Genomic DNA, 22486 nt, shown 5'->3' on the forward strand with positions numbered 1-22486 from the left:
GGGGTATGACGGCATAAGAGAGCGCAATGTCGTTTGCCGTCACGACACCCTAGTCGTTCTTACTCATTCTTACTCCTTTTTTTCATTTGAATTCTTTTAATCGCCTCTAACGTAACACGATAGGGTTATAGTAATTTTTACTAAGTTTCTCTTTCTTACGGCTTTCGGTTACAGAAAATTCATTTCGAGGATACGCTCTGTAAGGGGAATGTCAAATATAAAATTCGCTTTAGCTTTTGAGGATACGTCTCAACGAAAATGTGATAGCGATGGCGATAGCTTAAGTTGACAGGAAAATATTATTTTTCTTTAAGATTTTACTACATAAAAGCAATGCGATATATTTTTACCCGAAAACAATTACGTGGTTTGTAAATATTTATTGAAAGCAACTAATTATATACACAATCGATTGTCTGTATGTATAGTATGTGTTAACTTTTAAACTACCTTATGATCACTAATAGAAGTCATATTTACATAAGTTTATTAATATTATTATGCTTTTTTGTACACCTGAGTTCCAATACTGAAAATTTAAACGAAGTTACTGTCTCTAAATATGACGTCACTCCTGGCCAAAGACAACTCTATCAGATATTGCACCTTTCACTAAGAATATAATAGCATCTTAGATTTATAAAGGCTTCCAAAGAACTACAGATTATATATAAAGCAGCAATAATTTAAAACGACATAAATTTAATATTGTTTTTGATTCCATTCTATTATAATGTATGTTGAAAGTATTGTTGCAGTTTAAATATGTTATGACAATATAGAAAATTGTTAACAAAGTAATGAATTGCTCTTATTCAAATTATAATATTTTGTAATGATAAACAGTTATGTTCTCATAACCTGAATAGCTGAATGGTGTGTTACAAGTTCCATCTACAAGTTGGTCATGCACACATTAAAATGGTTATATTATATAATTTATAATAATAATAATAAATATCCTGGGACATTATTCACATACGGCCATCTGATCCCAAACTAAGCAGAGCTTGTACTATGGAAACCCGACAACTGATATACAACATATATTACTTTTCTTTTGTAAATACATACTTATATAAATAATTACATACAGACTCAGGATAAAGAGATATGTTCATGCACACAAATGTCTGTCCTGGGTGGGAAACGAACCCACAACCTTAGGTGTGAAAGGCAGATATCTACCAACCACGCCAACCGGTCCGTAATGAAATAAAATATGTATATAGGACTACTAGTAATTCCTTAAAGCGTTGCTACTATTCTTTTATTCTTTTAAAAGATATAATAATTTAAAATGACATAATTCATGATTAGTTAAATTGCTTAGTTTTTTTTATTTTATTTAATTATGCGTAAGTTTATTTTATAGATGGGATCACTTTTGGAAATTCGGAATCCACTATCCAGAGGTCCGACCCTAACACCGTTGAAGGACTCTGCTAGCATAGATCCAAACAAGAAGTTTGTTAGCGAAGGACCAGTGGTAATATAGACTAAGTATATTTTTATTAATAATGTCCTCCGGTCCAAAGTTCGGCCACGGCGGCCAATCTCAAAAGATATTAGCCAACCGCGCAGGACAAATTATAGTGCACAGGTGTGTGTGCAAACACAGGTGCACTCTGTATTCCCCAACTCTCATAACGGTATGGGACGGTAATCCAAAAAAGAGTTCAGGCGCTGGAACAACGGCTTTACTTGCTTTCCGAGGCATGGGAGTGTACACACTTCTAACTTTTATACTCCGCTACTTCTGAGAATTTTCGAGAGAAAAACTCAGAAGATTATTATTATTATAGTTTTATTAATATAAGATAAATCTTTGTTTAAGCCGTACTAATAAAGAAAACACATTTTATAAAGGACCGATATCGTTGTATCTCATTCGCACACTATAATTTACATCGTTGTTGTACTTTTTATTAATAATTGTTATTTTTTTACCAGTTACGCTTAATTGCATTAGATGAACCTCATACTGGAGATTTACATGGAATGAGCAATATAAACTACGCATGTCAAAGACAAGCCTCGAGAACCGGTATTCAGGGCAACTTTAATGCGTTTATTGGTTCAAGGTAATATTATTTTTATTCCATAATGCTTATATAATAATTAGTTAAGTTACATCCATTGTATAACTTCTAACGATTTTTTTTTATGATTATGACTACTTATGTAAATTTTCAAAAACGGATATTTATTATAAAAATGATTTATGTGATAAATAAGTGTTATGCGATTAGTTATCACACTAAATGTAAACGTAGACCTTTTAAAAACTCCAATGAAAACTTATCTATTAATTTTTCACCATTTTACCTACAGTAATGTTTTTTTCTTCATTTAATTAAACTGTAACTACTATAAGTGATAAAACAATAAAATAATTATCAAAATCAGCTACCAATTAAAAATGAACAACGAAGTTAGAAAGGACGTTAATACCTTCTTTATTAAAAATAACTAAGAATAAATAAGAGCGTACCTTACCTCAGAAATTCAACTTAAAAGTTTGACTCTCTTTCCGATTAAAAAGTTTTACGCAAAATAAATAAAGTCATAAACGTCAATTAATGTTTACCAAAAAATCTTATCAATTATCAAAAAGAATTAAAAATATTTTACAAAAATACAAACCTTTAATTCATTTAGGTTGAAAAAAAATGCGTAATTAATAAAATATTTCACTTAAAATATATAAAATTACATAATATTAAAAAGCTTACATTAAACTATAGGTTTGTGAATTATGTGGACATATTTTTTCGTAAAAACCATTTCGCAATCGCCCACAATAGAAATGTCAACTTGAACTTTCATGGTACTTGTCGTAAAACCTCGATGTTACAATAACAATAATAATAATATCCTGGGACGTTTTTCACGCACGGCCATCTGATCTCAAATTAAGCTTGTACAAAGCTTGTGCTATGGAAACCAGACAACTGATATACTACTTTTCTTTTGTAAATACATACTTATATAAATAATTACACCCAGACTCAGGACAAACAGACATGTTCATGCACACAAATGACTGTCCTGGGTGGGAATCGAACCCACAATCTTCTGCGTGAAAGGCAAGTATCTATAATGACTATAAGATTGTCTTTTCGTCAGCAGTAATTTAGGCCCGGTTACAGTAAATATTAATAAAACGATTTATTTTGCTTACTAATAGTAAAATCATTAATTGACGTTTACTTTTTTATTGAGATACTAGTATTTATCAACTTTATACATTTACATTACTCTCCGCTATTAGTTGCATTATTATCCGTATGTAGCAAGCTCGTAGACAATTCTATCCGAAATCGTTCGAGATTTGAAACATACAATTTATAAATGGCTTACGTATTAATAAAGCAAATTTATCAAACTTCAAATACCGTACTTTTTTTTTTTTTTATAGAATAGGAAGGTGGACGAGCATATGGGCCACCTGATGGTAAGTAATCACCAAACGCCCTTAGACATTGGCATTGTAAGAAATGTCAACCATCGCTTATAGCCAATGCGCCACCAACCTTGGGAACTAAGATTTTATGTCCCTTGTGCCTGTAATTACACTGGCTCACTCACCCTTCAAACCGGAACACAACAATATCAAGTATTGCTGTTTTGCGGTAGAATATCTGATGAGTGGGTGGTACCTACCCAGACGGGCTTGCACAAAGCCCTATCACCAGTAAACCTTATGAAGATCCGTCTAGTAGTTTGGGTTAATAAATCTTACAACGCTTGCGTTTTATTTTTTATATAAAATTAGTTTTTCATAGAAAATTGCAAAGTCAATATGAATACAACAATAATTGTTATCAAAGACGTTTTCATACTTACCTAAAGACTTACTTTTTATTATAAAAAATTACAAATTCGAGTAATGTTAAGTACCGTAAAATTTTATATAAAAAAAAAACGCTTTGGTTATCAAGTATGTGACGTTATCGCTAATTAACTTGAAACATGCTAAATTCATAATATTGTGTATTTTTTTATCAAGGGCTCATAGCGTCGAAGCCATTGTAAGTTGGGTGAATAGAAAATTATCGATAGTGAATTTAAGAGGTGAAACACTGTTCAATTCCTGGAGTGAACTGTTTGATGGGTCAGATGGGGTGTTCACGCAAACGCCTATGATTTACAGCTTTAGTGGCAGAAACGTGATGACAGATCCTCATTGGTAAGTTGTTGATTTGTTCAATTACTTGTAGAATAATATATTGCAATTGGTTATAATTGTTACATTTATCAAAAGGTTGCTGTTCAATTTGTGATTGAAATTTATCGCTTGCTTTGTTATTAAAGGAAATGTTTTCATATCATCATTGGAGGAGAACGTTTTTTTTTGAGATATTATATTATAATATATTCTTACTTTTTATTATTCAATCTCGAAAATTGTGTATTCGATGATTTGATGACATTTAAAATTATTGCTTTATTTGTACTTATCTAAACGTAGTTTTTTATTTTTTATATTCGTCCTGTCCTTTATTCGCAATTTATATAATTTAGTTAATTTGTACTATTTTTTTTTAATTTTTATAAGTACTCGCAGATTTATATAATGTATATTTTTATGAATAAAAAATATATAAAAAACACAATAAAACTATGTAAAAACATCATCATAAAATTATTATCATCATAAAAATTGTACAAGGATAATATACCGTATATTTATTTAATATCTCGTATGCTTTAATAACTAGCTGGCACAAATTCGCTGTAGTTTTACTGTTCGATCGTTATCGACGGTACGTATGAAAAATATCATTAATTTAAAATACGCTGTCTTTTTACTATAATTACTGACTTTGATATGACATTTTAAATCGAATGTCCTTAAAATAATAAACATTAAAATACATTTTACTTATACTTGTGCTATGTATTTTTTATTGTTATATTAATATAGAGTTATAACTAGCAGCCGGTCACAACTTCGTACGGAGACCGATACGGGTAAAATAACTATTTTATCCCATGCATATTTAATCATATAAATTCGCTAATCGACTTATTCGTCAATAAATAATAATGCTAAGAGTATAAAATAATATATATCAATAAAGCATAATATAAAAATCCCTATAAACAAATTTAAAAATAAATATTTTACACGTTATAGGTATTTCATTGTTGAAACTAAACAAATGGAACTGTTTAATTTAAATACTTAATCATTTTATTTATATTCTTGAAATATATACATATATATATATATACTATGTGTACATCGATAATTGTATAAATTATATAGAATTTATGTTATGTTTCGTTGTTCGTAATTTTATTGTATTTTAATTTATGCTTTTAGATTAAAATTATGAGATTTAAATTATGCGTTTAGATTTATTTATGCTAGTAATATTAAATGTGAAAAATTTTGTGTAATAGAATAGCAGTGAAGCAGCTTGGAAGATCATTTTTATCTATCTCAACAGAAGAGTGCAAATGATAAATAACGATTGTTCCTATTAGGCCAACGAAAGCAGCATGGCACGGTGTGGATGAAAAGGGCTCTTTAAGTAACGACAGGCACTGTGACATCTGGCACACAAGCAACCCTAGTAAATTCGGTCTTGCCTCAACACTGCTCTCAAATAAGTTACTGGACCGAGAAACGTGAGTAGATTTAGTAAAATAAATCCGTTAAAAATATTTTTTATATTATGAAAGCATTATAAAACCTTAGCTAAACCACATTTGGACTATCTGGTGCCCTACTGGTGGTAGGGCTTTGTGCAAGCTCGTCTGGGTAGGTACCACCCACTCATCAGATATTCTACCGCAAAACAGCAATACTTGATATTGTTGTGTTCCGGTTTGAAGGGTGAGTGAGCCAGTGTAATTACAGGCACAAGGGACATAAAATCTTTGTTCCCAAGGTTGGTGGCGCATTGGATATGTAAGCGATGGTTGACATTTCTTACAATGCCAATGTCTAAGAGCGTTGGTGACCACTTACCATCAGGTGGCCCATATGCTCGTCCGCCTTCCTATTCTATAAAAAAAAAAAAAAAATATCTAATTGAAGTTTGGGATTCGGCAGCCAAAACTAATCTACAAAAATTACAAACAACACAAAATAAACTCATAAAGACTATTTAAATACAACTACTTAACAGCTACTATAAAAATTTATAAGGATACAAAACTAATGAACCTATCCTATATAACCTATAGATATAGCACCTGCATTCATATTAGAAAAATCCTTACAAAAGTTATACACTCAAATTACTTTCACGAAAAAAAAATATTCATAAGCGAATGATTAGAAATGCTAATAACATATGTTTAGGCCCATCAAGGACAAACTACGGCAAGAAAAGTATTTTGTTTGAAGGAGCACGCACCTACAATAACTTCGCCGAAGGATATCAAAGATATAAAATCGCTACATAATTTTAAAAAATGCTTAAAAAGCCACATTTTAAAGGATTCTTCTTAAAATTCAATTTAATATTATATAATATTAATCTAAATAAATAAAGTTTTAACTACACTACTCCTAACTTAAAATAACATTACTTATGGATATATCTTATGTAAAATAACTACTAAAACTACTACTCAACTATGTATGTATACTACGATAATAATAATGTACCAGAGATTACTCTTAATGTACACTTATTGTACATTTTACATATGACAATAATCATGTAATATTAAATTAGTTGATTTATATATGTATATTTATAAGCATTATCCTAAATAAATACACACAATATATATTGTGCATTGCCTGTCTATATAATGAACAATCGCACACCATAATTGAAAAATATAAATTTTAAAAACATCATATGAGTCTAATATTACCCTCCCTTACTTGTCATTACTTTGTATACGCATAGTGCGTATACATTTATTCATTTTTTATGTTTTCTTTTTACTAGACTACCCTACTTCACGTCACAAACTACTCGTACTTGCCTGCACTGCACCGATATTATTATTTTATTATTAGGTTAATGTAACATTCATTGTTTTACTGTGTACGCCTATTCGATTTAAAAAAAAAATTATTCTTATTGTTCTGTAATTTTCTCTGTAAGTGATTTGAATGTAAATCTTTTGAGAAAATAAATGTCTTTAACAGTATATTTTGTGTATAAGTTTGTGTTAAAAAACTAAATTTTAAACTTCTGCTACTACTACTGACTAAGAATAAGCGCTTACAAAACACTGCGAACTTAATTAATTGGCACAAGTAGTACTTAGTTTCACTTGAAAGCAATATAAGAAAAATTAAATTCAAAGGAGGTGTTTATCACGGAAATATTTTAAGGAAAAAAAAAAGTAATTGGTTAAAGATTTATGTTACAACTAGCAAAAACCGTGGCTTTGCCAGCGTGGTATTCAGTTTGTAAGGAAAATCCTTCAAAATCTGTCCTTTGAACATACATAACGCCATATTTCAATTATACATATAAAATCTTCTTTTTCTGCCTAGCGTTTTCCCGGTCTAGTTACATTAGGGTCCGCTTTTATTCATCTATGCCTCCACTTTGCTCGATCTAAAGCGTCCTCCTTAGTGAGATCGTGCTCTCTCATGTCGTCCCTCACGACATCGAGCCAGCGCTTCTTGGACGTGCAGCGGGATCTAGGGCCTTTGACAACAAAGCCATTCCACCACCACGTCTACTTGTCGATGACGCGGTCTCCTTTCGAAGTGCCAAGCACCTGTTTTCCAATGGTATTCACTGTTGACTGGATCCTAGACCATTGACTATCGACTGATTCTTCTGTGTCGGTGATTAAGTTGGAGCTAGCTACGACTTTACAGAAGTCTCCGGTAAAGAGCCACCGACTTGTGGAGTAGGTGCTGATAAGATGAGTAATTACTCCTTCCATCAGTAGCTTCACCCAAAAAAGTCGGTCGCACAGTCTATTGACTTCTAGAATACCGTTCTGGAGTTTTAGTCCTACGGCCACTCTGTTCTTTCTCAGGGGGAGCCAGAATAGATCAATTTGTATCAATCCAATATCACGGGGCTTGTTCCCCTTCCAAAGAGTGCAGGAATGCAACGTGGACCCTGCACTTCATCAGTACGTCACCGATTTTTCAGATGGCAAAGTTGAGCTTCTTTTTAAGTACTTGCTTCTTTAGCCCTTTTCCACTTGTCGCAAGTTTAGGGCAATGTGCCTACGCGTCGTTTTGCGGCGACGCCCTAGCCATTGTACCTAAAATTCAGTTCTTTTTTTCCATGTTAAATGGCAGGTACTGGTTTTACAAGGAGCGACTGCCGTCTGACCTCCACAACTTAGAGTAAGGAACTAGTTCAGGATAGAGGGATGTTGAGGAAATTTGGTGGGAAATCAAGGTATAAGGATACTTATGCCACGGAGACAGGAAGACAGGGTGTAGCATAAGTAGCTCGGGGAAGGCGGGGTCGCGTATCTGTATGTTTATATCTTTTATACCGGACAGGTGCAAAGTTACAAACACCAGTCCCTGCAAATTATACGTATAAAATATTATAATTATTATATAGCAGCGGGATCTTAATTAAAAAAAAATGTATTTGGTTTTGGTACCTGCGAAACTTAGCTCATAAATATATTTTTTATGGTCATAAATATAATATTTAAAAATTACAGTAGCTTACTATAAATACCAAACCCCCAATTTCTAAAGTCCTAGAAAATAACTATTATAAAATTTACTGGGATAGAACGATCATCACCGACAAAACCATACATTATAATAGACCGGACATAACAGTAGACAAAAACAACAAAATTAAACAATTTAGAATCGATATTGTTGTATATAACCTACTAAAGTACACACAAAGAAAAGTAATGTAAAATAGATAGAATTGACAACTGAAATTAAAAAACAATGGATCAATAAACACAGTGAAAATTTTACCAATTATTCTCTCCAGTACAGGCGTTATCCCAAAAACACAAGACATCTCAATATTCTCCAAATGTCTAAGTCAACTCTCACACTTTTACAAAACGCAGTCATACTAACACACGTCTAACTCGAAAGTTCCTCACATCACCTTCCTCAACTTAACATTTAAAAAACCTATCACGCTTGGTCATAGCCATGTGATAGTTAAGTTACCCCTGTAAAAAGGGATATATAAAAATAGATACAAATAAAATAATAATAATAATAATATGAGTCATAGTTTTATGATATGACTTATGTAACAGAAAAATAACCCACGAAGCTTTAATGCGACTTATGCCGTATTTAGGTCATCTGATTTTTGACTCGATGAAACAATTCTCTCTCGAAAAATTTTATTCTCATTTCATAATTTAAAATTGGAACATCGAAAATATTTGATTACGTTAATTCGATAAAACTGTATTGTATTTTATTTTAGTGTTATTATTGAACGAGTTGTTCTGCCCGCGACTTTTATCAATCGTTTTTCTAGAAGCTTTTTCTTTTAAAGGTTATTCACTCGGTACAAGTTTAAAAGATAGCATATGCGATATATGTAATTCAAAACTACCTTTATAAATTGTCTGTATTATATTCGAGGGCTTACTCACGATCATACCTTTTTATTTTCGTCGTTTTAACACATTTCCATCTGTCATTGTCATGCGCTGCCTGGCTCCTCCAATGTCGACTACACGAGTTTTTTTCGTCTACCTCCGTTTTTATTGTATTTATTTCTAATTCAATGCTGCGAACACACTACACAGATACAATCGGACCGTACAAACGTTCATAGCATATCAATTTTATGAATTTTTTGTAGTTAACAAATCTACTGTCGTAATTTCATTTTTAAAAAATTCAAATGCTTTACACACTAAGCTGTAGTAGTAATTCATAATTAAGTCTCTAGTGTAAAAAATCCGGTAAGTAAATAAGATATAATCACGTATAAGTACCCAATGTTATGTTTTACATCTATACATATAAATAAAATTGAAGGGTATGTATGTGATGATGTGTGTAATACATTAGGAAGGATTCTGAAAACTCCACCTCTAAAGGGTGAAAATAAGGGATGTAAGATTGTATGGGTCCCCATCATTTTCAAAGTTAGAGGCATGACATTTCATAATTATACAAGCATCTAATTAACAGTAAATATTATATTTATTTGAAAGTTTTTGAAAATCTACCTGAGAGCGTAAAATAGGGTTTGAAAGTTTGTATGGAGACTGACATTTTTGATGTAGGAAGAATTATATTTAATATTAAAGCTTCTGAGAAAAAATAAATTCATAAGATTTTCGTCGTTTTTAAAAATTCAATCCAACACGGGAGAATTGTGGTGGAAACATTTGTAAAAAAATTAAAAATATATATTCTGATCTACTTAAAATTCACTATTTGTGTTTCTTGATTGAATTGATAAACATCTATTTCAAAGTTTTTAGAAATTGCACCCAAACGGGTGGCAATTTTTTTATTTTTGTTTTGAAGAGTTAGAACGTTTGTATGTACATATATAAACTTCATATACATGCTTCTGGGTGCAAATAACTAAATGCAAAATACACAATCTCTTAATATCCATATATCCTAGGAAGTTGCAAGCAATCCTTTTTTCTATACAAATTTCAGTACTATAGTGAAATTTCGAATCGAGACTAAAGCGTCGAGTCATCTTCCGACTGACACAGGTAATGACCGGTCATGATTGTCAGTTATTTTAGCGCCAATAGGAAACACCGCAAACGTTGTTTACAAAGAGGTGCTTCGATTATTAATTATAATATATAAATATAAAGTTTTCAGTGAGTTAGTTTTGTTTAATATGTATTTAATATAATAAAAAAATATATATTTTGTACGCTTGCTTATTTATAGTATTAACAATATCCAACGGCGTGAATAGATAACCGGGGTACTTAAACAACAAAATCATAGATCGAAAGACATGTATAAAATAAATTTTTCTTCAATCCATTTAGGTCTCTAAAATATATTTAGTCAAACTACAGGTGTTTACAGTAAGTTCATCGAGGGTTTTATTATAAGAATAATCAACAATATTTTTATTTAAAATTAAGAAAACTTAAAATACTTTTTTTTCTAACCAGAATGACATTTCATGCTTCTTACTTTAAAATTACAGATTTCAAAGCAATCATTTATCCTGTACTTATACGTAAGCGCGAGCGAAACCTCGGGCAACAGCTGGTATTATATATATTTATTTATAGAAATTTAATAGTGACCTATTAACATTTTTGACGGTATTCAATTGGACAATGGTTCATAGATATCATAGTGAGATTTACAAAAAATATTTTAGGTTTTAACGTGATAATTGGATAGCAAATATTTTAATAAGGATTTTATCAAAAGGATTTGTAGACTAATAATAGTCTGTAATTAATTATACACGGATATATCTGTGGTATATTTTATGACACATATATATAGTTACTTTAATTAAAATAATTTCGTATTTAATATTAATTTTTAAAATTATAATTATTTATATTTTTAAACAACACTCTTATTAAATATACATATTGTATGCGTATATAAGCTCCAAACTTTCTCCTCAAAGAAGAGAGGAGGCCTTAGCCCAGCAGTGGGACATTAACAGGCTGTTACTGTAATGTGTATATACATTACTTATAAGGTTGAAGTTGTAAAGTTAAATATTATTTGTCTAAAATATTACTATTTATTTCAAAGTCCTCCTAAATGGTACATATGGGTCATTATTTTGGCTTATATGTATTTATGTACCTAATTCTTAGAATGTAAATACGGTGCCGAGCATTTTATCAGAGGTGATAATAAATCTCGTGCCTGTAATTGACAAGCTTGTACCGAAGGTTATTTTTACAAGAAATGGGACAAATTTCTTTTAGAAATATTATTACACATAGAGATACGCTACATACTGTCGCTTCGAGATCATTCGTAGAGTTCTGTCACTTAATACTATTATATACATTAACTGGCTGGACCAAAAATCTCAAATGATTTCGAAAAGTTGTCATTATGTAATAATAACTTCAAAGTAAATACGTGTTTGTGTGTACGATTTGAGTAATAAAAGTTTTCGAATTTGTGACGATTTGATAATAGGTATATAAATATATAATTAAAATGTAGTTAAATAACAGCCTATGAATGACCCACTGCCGGATTAAAGCATTCTCTTGCTTTCTGCTTTGGAGCTTATACCTCGCTGCTCTAATGCAAGTTGGTGAAATTTAAATTTTTGTATACGAATGAATTTCTTTAACATGTTTCTTTTCTATACATTTAATGTTTGAAGTCTATACTAGCAATTTTAATTATTATATAAATTTATATTTTAGTTTTAATAATATATGGATAAAATGTAATGCGTATGTTTTATAGGATGAATACAGCCGTGATGGATTTTAGAAAAAAAAAATAAAAATTAAGTGAAATAGTTTCGTGTTATTTATTTTTAAAACATTAAATTTATTTGTTCTGTAATATATTTATACTCCCGACTATGTACATTACATTGAAAAATATTACTATTTTTATTATTATTATCAGTTCGAACGATGATACAATCTGTTAGTTTCATTGAGTTTTCTGTCAGAAAATTCTCAATAGCAGCCCGGGGTCTGGAAGTTGGTAGTGTACACTCCCGTGCCTCGGAAAGCACATACATTGCTATGCAGATGATAGTACAGTGCATGGTGGATACCACGGACGCGCAGTGGCTGGGCGGGCGGAAACTGAGGAGAGGCGGGAGAATCTTGTCATTGAACTCGATAGGACGTTAGATCTCATCGCCAAATGGGGCTCTGATAATCTTGTTGAGTTTAATGCCAAGAAAACACAGGTATGCGCTCTCACGGCGAAAAAGTCAACATTTTCCCCTCTTCCCTCCCTCTGTGGTACTCCGCTGGTGATGCAAAGCAAAATCGCCATGCTGGGGATTGACGTTCGCTGCGACCTTAGTCCAAGGGATTACATCGAGGCTGTTATAAAAACAGCTTCACGGAAACTCGGAGTTCTGAACAAGGTGCGGCGCTTTTTCACGCCACAACAACTGTGCCTGCTGTACAAAACACAGGTACGGTCTTGCGTGGAATATTGCTCGCACCTTTGGGATGGCTCCGCTAAGTACCTACTTGAGGCCTTGGACCGGTTGCAGCGACGTGCCGTACGCATTATTGGCGACGTAAAGGTCACAAACACCCTTGAACCTTTACAATTGCGTCGTGAGATAGCAGCACTGAGCGCTTTCTATCGACTGTATCACGGCGAGTGCTCTGAGGAATTATTCTCTCTAATTCCTGCTTCCCCCTTCCTTCTTAAGTCCACGCGAGCTGGTTCTCGATGTCACCGCCTAACTGTGACATCAATTCCATCGCGAACAAAGAAATTTGGCAACTCCTTTCTTTGTCGCACTTCCAAAAAATGGAATTCCTTACCAGCTCACGTATTCCCCTCCTCTTACAACCCGGGTTCCTTCAAACGAGGCGTGAAGAGGCATCTTGCGGGCCGGCAAGGCGAAGGCGGCTAGTGCAGAACGTTTTTCCCGTCTGTACTGGCCGTCGTCGCGTTTGGACTCTACTACCACTTACCATCAGGTGGAGTAGAGTCATTTGCCCTCCCGGCGATATAAAAAAAAAAAAAGCTGGTCCTGCGCCTGAACTCTTTCCGGTCGTGTCGGATTGCCGTCCCATCGGAGTGTTAGGGAATAGTAGTTGGCTAATCACTCTTGAGATTGGTCGCCGTGGCCGAAATCGGTCTGGAGGACATTATTAGTTTCATTAAAATATATGTATAGATTTTAAGTTTAACCTTACTCTAAAGTAAAGCCTTAAAAGTAGTTCCATAGTTATATAAAAATTCTGTTTAATGTATTTAATCTGTTTAAAATAAAACAGATTAAATAAAATAATCATTTTATATTTTAAAATGCTAATATTTATTTATTTTTTCGTTCAGGTATCCGTGCAGCACAAGACTTATCGTGCTATGTATAGAAGCAACACCACTGAAAACAAAAAGAAAAAATAATTCCAAGTATGTAATAATTTGAATAACTTACCAACAGACCACGCGAAAGGAGTATACAAATTGACATTACCATAATTCATTCCATTTGATCTAACATCGTTTTTTTTCGACAGATACCACACAAACGAAAAGTCACTCGACTTTGAAAACATCGAAGAACGAAACGACACATATCCTTTATAGATATTGAAAATGTTTCATTTCATCATAAGCAAATTGTGAAGACTGTAAATAAATGTTTAGATAACGCCTATGTTTCTTAAACGATTCTCGTGGAACATGATGACAATATAAAATAAAATGTTTGTTTAAAACGGTTTCCAACTTGCGTAAATTTAGAAATTTAAATGACCCATATTAAGCTAGACTATAGGTGAAGTTCGTTAAGCTCACAGCTTAGAACAAGGGAAACTTAAGCATTCGTTGTTTCAACAAAGTAATAACTTGGAACAAACTTATATGAAAGTTAGAATATACGTTCTAAATCCTCATAATGTTACGAAAATAGACCTCATGTTTAAAAAAATATGCTACAAATACAATATCTTATATATTTAATAAAATATATAATTACTATAATTAATAAAATAAATGAAATGATTTAGTTACAGGATATTATCACTGTATAAAATAAATAAAATTAATTATTATAAAAATCCCTAAATAAAGGCTATTCATTCAAAATATCGACATCAATCAGAAATATTTGCTTCCAAAGAGAATAAATCAAATGTTCGATATTTGACCGCAGCCCATGTTTTATAATTATCTGTCATTCGCGATTCTAACGTCGACGTAACTGCTTGAATACATCACAAATCGGTTGGAAACCGTTACATTTAACGTCAGCCATTTTGAAAATATAGTCGTTTTGTAAATACATGACTTTTGAAAATTTTCTATAAATATTATCATAAAAAACGCCTGTATAGATAGATTGAATGTAATTCATATGTAAATAAATTCCTGTTAAATAATAGAATTATTATTATAATATTCAAACTACTGCCATTTTCAGTAGTTATTGGTTTTTATTTTTATTTCGATGTGTAACATTAAGCTCATTAATATAAAATCATGAATGCGAAGAAAATTTGTAATGGAATCAATGGAGAAGTGTGCTCTATTGAATATACTCGGGCTATATATAGTATATTATTCAATGTTATATTTCAAATCAATTTCATATTTTGCTAGTTCTTTTTTTAAATTATGTACTGTCTAAATATAATACCCTATTTTGAATTCTTATATACAAATTAATCTGCCTTGGCTATAATTATTTATGTATATATATATATGTATGTGTATGTTATTGTTTGTGTGTGTGATAAAGTAAATGTTACACATCGGTGACCTAATGTAAGGCTTGTACATTTTTTGTTCTATACTATATTATCTTAAACGATAATTTTGTCAAATCTTATACATATCCACGTGAAATGATAATAATTTTTATTCTTTTACATATATGAATAGTTTAAAAAAACGTCGCATTTACTTAATAAGTTTTAAAACAAATATGTATATATATATATTAATGGATAAAATGAAATTTTACTAAATTGAAAACGAGTGTTGATGTCGTTTTTCATAATTATGTTTTAGTCTCAATTAAAAAAAATCGCTGTTAAAAATCATATAAGTACGCCTAATGTTGTATAATTTTAATATTTTAATTGTATATGTTAGAATTTATAGTACTTGATAAGTACGTTTGTTTTTTAAAAATAAAGATCTTTTTAAATGTGTCGTGTTATTATTTTGACTTTAAAATAAATATCCACTGTAGTATTTTATACTATTATCTTAAGCTCTTTGCAATCAACACTTAATTTCCGCTGATCAAAATAATGTTTAACTGTAACAAACAATTATTATTACATAACGAAACAAAAACCATTAAAAAAAAACCAAAATCATTATATTTTGTTCTTGATCATACGCGCGATTTAACTTGGCCGTTCAGAAATTAACCATGTCTCTCTCGGGAATATCTCGTCAAGCCTAACTTCAAGTCGGCCAACTTAGATTGCGACAATTGTAAACTCAGCTTAATTCTTATTGGTTTTAATATTAAATGCTTTTTTTTTTCATTTTTCAAATGTCGCGTTGAACGTAAATTTGACATAACTACTAAAAAACAGCATCAATTATTTACAAACATTAAAAAAAAATATATTACAGTAAAAAACAATCAAAACACAAATTTTTACTTAATTTAATTAAAAAAAAGTTACCACCGGTAATATGGATAATTCACCACCAAGAAAAGCTTTTTTTTTATTTTTTTTTTTTTTTTTTTTTTTTTTTTTTTTTTTTTTTTTTTTTTTTTTTTTTTTTTTTTTTTTTTTTTTTTTTATATCGCCGGGAGGGCAAATGACTCTACTCCACCTGATGGTAAGTGGTAGTAGAGTCCAAACGCGACGACGGCCAGTACAGACGGGAAAAACGTTCTGCACTAGCCGCCTTCGCCTTGCCGGCCCGCAAGATGCCTCTTCACGCCTCGTTTGAAGGAACCCGGGTTGTAAGAGGAGGGGAACACGTGAGCTGGTAAGGAATTACATTTTTTGGAAGTGCGACAAAGAAAGGAGTTGCCAAATTTCTTTGTTCGCGATGGAATTGATGTCACAGTTCGGCGGTGACATCGAGAACCAGCCCGCGTGGACTTAAGAAGGAAGGGGGAAGCAGGAATTAGAGAGAATAATTCCTCAGAGCACTCGCCGTGATACAGTCGATAGAAAGCGCTCAGTGCTGCTATCTCACGACGCAATTGTAAAGGTTCAAGGGTGTTTGTGACCTTTACGTCGCCAATAATGCGTACGGCACGTCGCTGCAACCGGTCCAAGGCCTCAAGTAGGTACTTAGCGGAGCCATCCCAAAGGTGCGAGCAATATTCAACGCAAGACCGTACCTGTGTTTTGTATAACAGGCACAGTTGTTGTGGCGTGAAAAAACGCCGCACCTTGTTCAGAACTCCGAGTTTCTGTGAAGCTGTTTTTATAATAGCCTCGATGTAATCCCTTGGACTAAGGTCGCAGCGAACGTCCATCCCCAGCATGGCGATTTTGCTTTGTATCATCAGCGGTGTGCCACAGAGGGAGGGAAGAGGGGAAAATGTTGACTTTTTCGCCGTGAGAGCGCATACCTGTGTTTTCTTGGCATTAAACTCAACAAGATTATCAGAGCCCCATTTGGCGATGAGATCTAACGTCCTATCGAGTTCAATGACAAGATTCTCCCGCCTCTCCTCAGTTTCCGCCCGCCCAGCCACTGCGCGTCCGTGGTATCCACCATGCACTGTACTATCATCTGCATAGCAATGTATGTTCCCAAGGGAGAGCATATCATTGATATGCAAAAGAAAGAGTGTGGGAGATAGCACAGATCCCTGGGGGACCCCAGCATTCACTACATAGAATTGTGAAGCGCAACCATCTACTAAAACACGAAGGCTGCGCTTGTGTAGGAAGCTGGCAATCCAGGTGCATAGCTGAGCAGGCAGACCATATGCCGGTAGCTTGGAGAGAAGACTTCTGTGCCAGACCCTGTCGAAAGCCTATTTATTTATCTGCAATAATATTAAGAACATCCGCTTGTGTATAAGATAATCTCGAGTTGTAGATATTCTAGGGTGGCTTTTTACGAGGGTCCAGGTTTGTGTGTAAACAGTAAAGACCCTAGAGAGTTGAGTAAACAAACATGAAAGGATTTGGACCCAAAGCCTTTATGTCCTACACGCGGCGGGCAGCTGCGACATATTTATTCTTATATAAAAATCAAGAAAGTCTGTTATAATGACACATTTTTTATAATTCTAAAAGTTTATTGTGATGTTGCCCGATAATAAAATTAAATAATAAATAAATATATCCTGGGACATTTTTCACACACGGCACGGCACAAGCTTTGTACAAGCTTAATTTGGGATCAGATGGATCCCAAATTAAGCTTGTACAAAGCTTGTGCTATGGAAACCAGACAACTGATATACTACATATGCTATTTTTCTTATGTAAATATATACTTATATAGATAATTACACCCAGACTCAGGACAAGTAGACATGTTCATGCACACAAATGTCTGTCCTGGGTGGGAATCGAACCCACAACCTTCGGCGTGAAAGGCAAGTATCTACCAACCACGCCAACCGGCTCAACCTCCTTACCTCGCAGATCAAATAATACGACTCAAACAAATAGATGCACTAAAATTACAGACAACATGACTGAGGATATTTAAAAGATCAATGAAAAAGTAACGTTACATTTATATGAAATGTTTATTGGCGTACCTTTGGGGTAAGAACGACTCGTTTGCCGTGACGGTACGGTACGGACGGTGACGGCCCTGTTTGTGTTCCATATCCGCCGCTGCCCTCTAGTCCTTTATGTATTTTGTAGATATATATTGTTATAATAATAAGAAAAAAAAACTATATTAACGAAAGTATATTTATGTTTATTTTGACCAATAATTTATTTATCGGTTTTCTTTAATTATAATTTTTTTCAATGCGTCCAATTTGTTTTAAACATAGTTTTTAAATTTGGGCGTACGCTGGAAAAACGCTTTACCCGTTTCCCCCAGTGGGGAGGTATGTGGGGCTCGCCGGTATCCGAGGAACCGAGTGCACCCCGAACATTGGAATACCCACTAAAAAAACAGCGGTACCCTTTCCGTCCAGGCCGAGTTACACAGTTTTATTCTAAATTAAAAACGGGAAACTTGCGCCGTCTTAATTTATCATAGTGGCTTAAATCGAATAATTTTGAAACGATTAACAATCTTAATTCATTTAATTTTTTTAATTACCATTAAAGTACATTATCATCAGAACTGTATCAATTTGTAATATTTCAACTCCGTAGTATAAGAAGAAGTGTTTCTAACTCAAATTGCATTATTTGGTCTAAACAAATTAACACACAGACATTGCAAGTTAAATAAAAGCTTGTACAAATAAAACTAACTATACAATATTTTACTTGGTGATAGGGCTTTTTGGAAGGCTTTTTACATAACCAAATATGTTTGGAAAGATTTATATTTCTTAAAGAGCTAATTTTTATAGACGTTGGTTGACATAATATCAGATATTTACTGGTAATAGGGCTTTATGCAAGCTCGTTTGGGTAGGTACCACCCACTCATCAGATATTCTATCGCAAAACAGCAGTACTTGGAATTGTTGTGTTCCGGTTTGAAGGGTGAGTGAGCCAGTGTAAACAGGCACGTATATAGAGACAAAATTTATAGTTAGTATCAGATAATTTACTATAATATTTTATTCAAATATAAATATTTATGGTTATTATATTCATAATAATAAAGTTATCTTTGTCCAAATATTGGTATATATATAGTTACTTAATTTTTTTATTATATACAGTTCATTTGTGTTTACTTAACTGATATTATTTTATAGTATTATCATATGAAAATTAGACAAATGATATTTTTAATAACTTATTAAATTAATAAAATAAACTGACATTTCTCTACGTTCAATATTCTATAACAAAAACGATACAAACTTCAAATCTAAAGTAGCACAGCAGCCCTCGATATAAAAAAAAACGCTATAAATAGTAATGACGATGTAAGTCTTGAGCCGTCAGTGCATGGCTTGCTTAAAAAGCGTTAAAATATTAATCTGCTTTATAAAATAACAGAGAAATATATGAAAGGAACGTGCCGTTACTGAAATTAAAAGGGATTTAAGGTAAATTAAAGGTGTTAGATTTTCGTCCGGCGCAATGAAAGACTGCTTTGCGGTGCTAAACGATGAATACGACCAAGTGATTTTCACACAAATTCACCTATAATAAGGTATAGAATGGCATGAATGAGTTTCAGTATTTAATGGTAGCACAGCCTAATGTATCCAGGTACGTACGTGGAAGGGTTATGTAGACATTTTAATGGAGATTAAAGTTGTTATGCAAAGCCTTCATTTCGCATCGTTAGGACAGGTTTGTGCTAAATTTAAATTTTTTGCGCTCATTTGCAAAGTGAATACGGGCAGAAATATATCTAATTTTATAACATAAATGTTGGACAAGGGTAAGTAAAATTGCTCTTTTAAGCGGTACACAATTGGATTCAATTTGGGTTTTTTTATTAGCGTTTCGAAGCAATTGTTTTTCTTTTAATTTTAAATTGTCTAAGACAAGAGTCACTGTATAAGTCACTGGTTTGTGCAAGCTCGGCTGGGTAGGTACCACCCATCCGGTCATCAGATATTCTACCGCAAATCAACAGTACTTGGTATTGTTGTGTTCCGGTTTGAAGGGTGAGTGAGCCAGGTCACAAAGCACAAGCGACATAACATCTTAGTTCCCAAGGTTGGTGGCGCATTGACGATGTAAGCGATGGTTAAAATTTCTTACAATGCCAATGCCTATGGGCTTAGGTGGTTACTTACCATTAGGTGGCCCATATACTCGTCCGCCTACCTATACTGAAAAACCTGATGGTAATGGTCATCACAATCATAGAATATATCATTTTTAAGGTAAGGTAATTTATTTATTTATTTATTTAATTCTTAATTATATATATATATATATATATATAGGTTAGGTGTAGGTATATTATATATATATATATATATATATATATATATATATATATATATATATATATATATATATATAGACGACATCATCAATGCGCCACCTAACCTAGAAACAGATAATATTACATCTCTTTTGAAGAAATTAATATTACAAGGAATGGCTTATAGCCAGCCAATTTCAGTTGCTTAATAGAATCATTAATAGATATATAATATACGACATATTATACTAATTGCTATAATAAGTATTATGTTAATGATTTAAAGCGTTGTCGTTTATAATCCTCATCACTAATGTGTGAGCCATGCATGCATATTACCTCCATACTACACGTGTGTCACGTAATTTTTAGACATTATTGTAATTAGTGAACAATACGATTATAACGCTTCATACTAAGCTAACTTTATAAAGCCGAAAACTTGAAATAAGAAACATTTAATATATTAAAAAGGCGAGATGGCCCAGTTCGAATGGCCAGTGGCCGCGTGAATCTTAAGCAATAATCGTGGGTTCAAGCCCGGGCAAGCACCACTGAATTTTCATGTGCTTAATTTGTGATAATAATTCATCTCGTGCTTGACGGTGAAGGAAAACATCGTGAGGAAACCTGCATATGTCTAATTTCACTAAAATTCTGCCACATGTGTATTCCACCAACTCGCATTGGAGTAGCGTGGTGGAATAAGCTCAAAAATCTTCTCCTCAAAAAGGGAGAGGAGGCCTTAGCCCAGCAGTGAGACATTCACAGGCTGTTACTGTAACATATTTAAAAAAAATGTATTTTTTAATGAAACATACAACGTCATGACAACGAACGATGACACTTATAGTATAATAATATATATATACATCTGCTGAGTTTCTACGGATATTATTTTAATTTTAATTAACTGACACTTGAATGTATATTTTAACTTATATAAATTATAACTTTATTGTATTTTTATCGGTTCTTAATACGTTTTGTGATCTTTTTAATTTTTTAACTATTTTTAACTCTTAAACAGCCTGATAACCGTGTTGCAAACTTTCATTTATCTACAATGTACGTGGTAACATTCAACATCCAAATTAACATCATATAAAAATACTTCTACAGAATCAGTACAAAATGAATAATTGTTGTTCTTTTTTAATTATATTTAAATAAATAAAGCCTTTTATGTCGATTTTTGGTAGATTGTATGTTTTGAACCGATGAAAACCTTTTTTGTTTTTTTCTTGTTTAGCCCAAAGGCTGAGTCTAGCATATATCATGTGATACGGTATTTCATTTATATTACATTGCAAGTGTATTTTGGTCCAAATAACGGCACGAATTTCAATTCCGTCTCGTAAATGAATATAATTCTGAATTATAGGTGAATTCCATTCTGGTAAAATACTTCCCTTGTACAAAGCGGGGCGTGACGTTTGACTCGCGTGCACATTAGTGTTTGAGATATGCAGTAATATTGTTGGTAATACAGGAACAATATAAGTATTAATACTAACTAAGCCCACATACTTCACACAGTTGAATTAATTGTTTTGTCCTCATTCGTATCTTGTAACTTAACTTTATCATATTATGTCTAGTGCCGTGAACTAATTTCTCTAGAGGAAGGTTACTGAGGCCGAGTTCATCAATCAGAATAACTTCATCATTAATGAAAATATTTTTGTTCATTAGTTATTTCAGTCTATTTTATTAATAATGATGACAGGTGCAACTATGTCGAAACTTATTAATATTTCTTATTATAATTTTTCTTTCTAAATAAATATTACATAATAATATTAATATATTAGTTAGTATTTCTTTCTATTATATTTTCTTAATTAGCATTTTAAATACAAAGCTAAGTCATAATGTTATAAAATTAATGTTACAAAAGAACGCTTTAAATATTTTTGCAGATTTATAATTCATATG

The 22486-nt window shown here is 32.4% G+C and overlaps 1 protein-coding gene across 1 annotated transcript in view; it reads left to right on the top strand.

The window, feature by feature from the left end:
- The window catches only part of LOC126774518 (collagen alpha-1(XV) chain-like), a 68742-nt gene extending 54575 nt beyond the window's left edge, over nucleotides 1–14167 (top strand). The window contains exons 19-24 of the mRNA XM_050496083.1: nucleotides 1376–1489; nucleotides 1954–2084; nucleotides 4013–4192; nucleotides 5497–5640; nucleotides 13913–13984; nucleotides 14098–14167. Of these exons, the coding sequence (XP_050352040.1) occupies nucleotides 1376–1489; nucleotides 1954–2084; nucleotides 4013–4192; nucleotides 5497–5640; nucleotides 13913–13984; nucleotides 14098–14167 (711 nt within the window). The remainder of the gene's footprint in view (nucleotides 1–1375; nucleotides 1490–1953; nucleotides 2085–4012; nucleotides 4193–5496; nucleotides 5641–13912; nucleotides 13985–14097) is intronic.
- Nucleotides 14168–22486: the final 8319 nt, after the last annotated feature.

This window comes from Nymphalis io, chromosome 16, assembly GCF_905147045.1.
Source record: "Nymphalis io chromosome 16, ilAglIoxx1.1, whole genome shotgun sequence".
In the NCBI taxonomy this organism is placed as follows: Eukaryota; Metazoa; Arthropoda; class Insecta; order Lepidoptera; family Nymphalidae; genus Nymphalis; species Nymphalis io.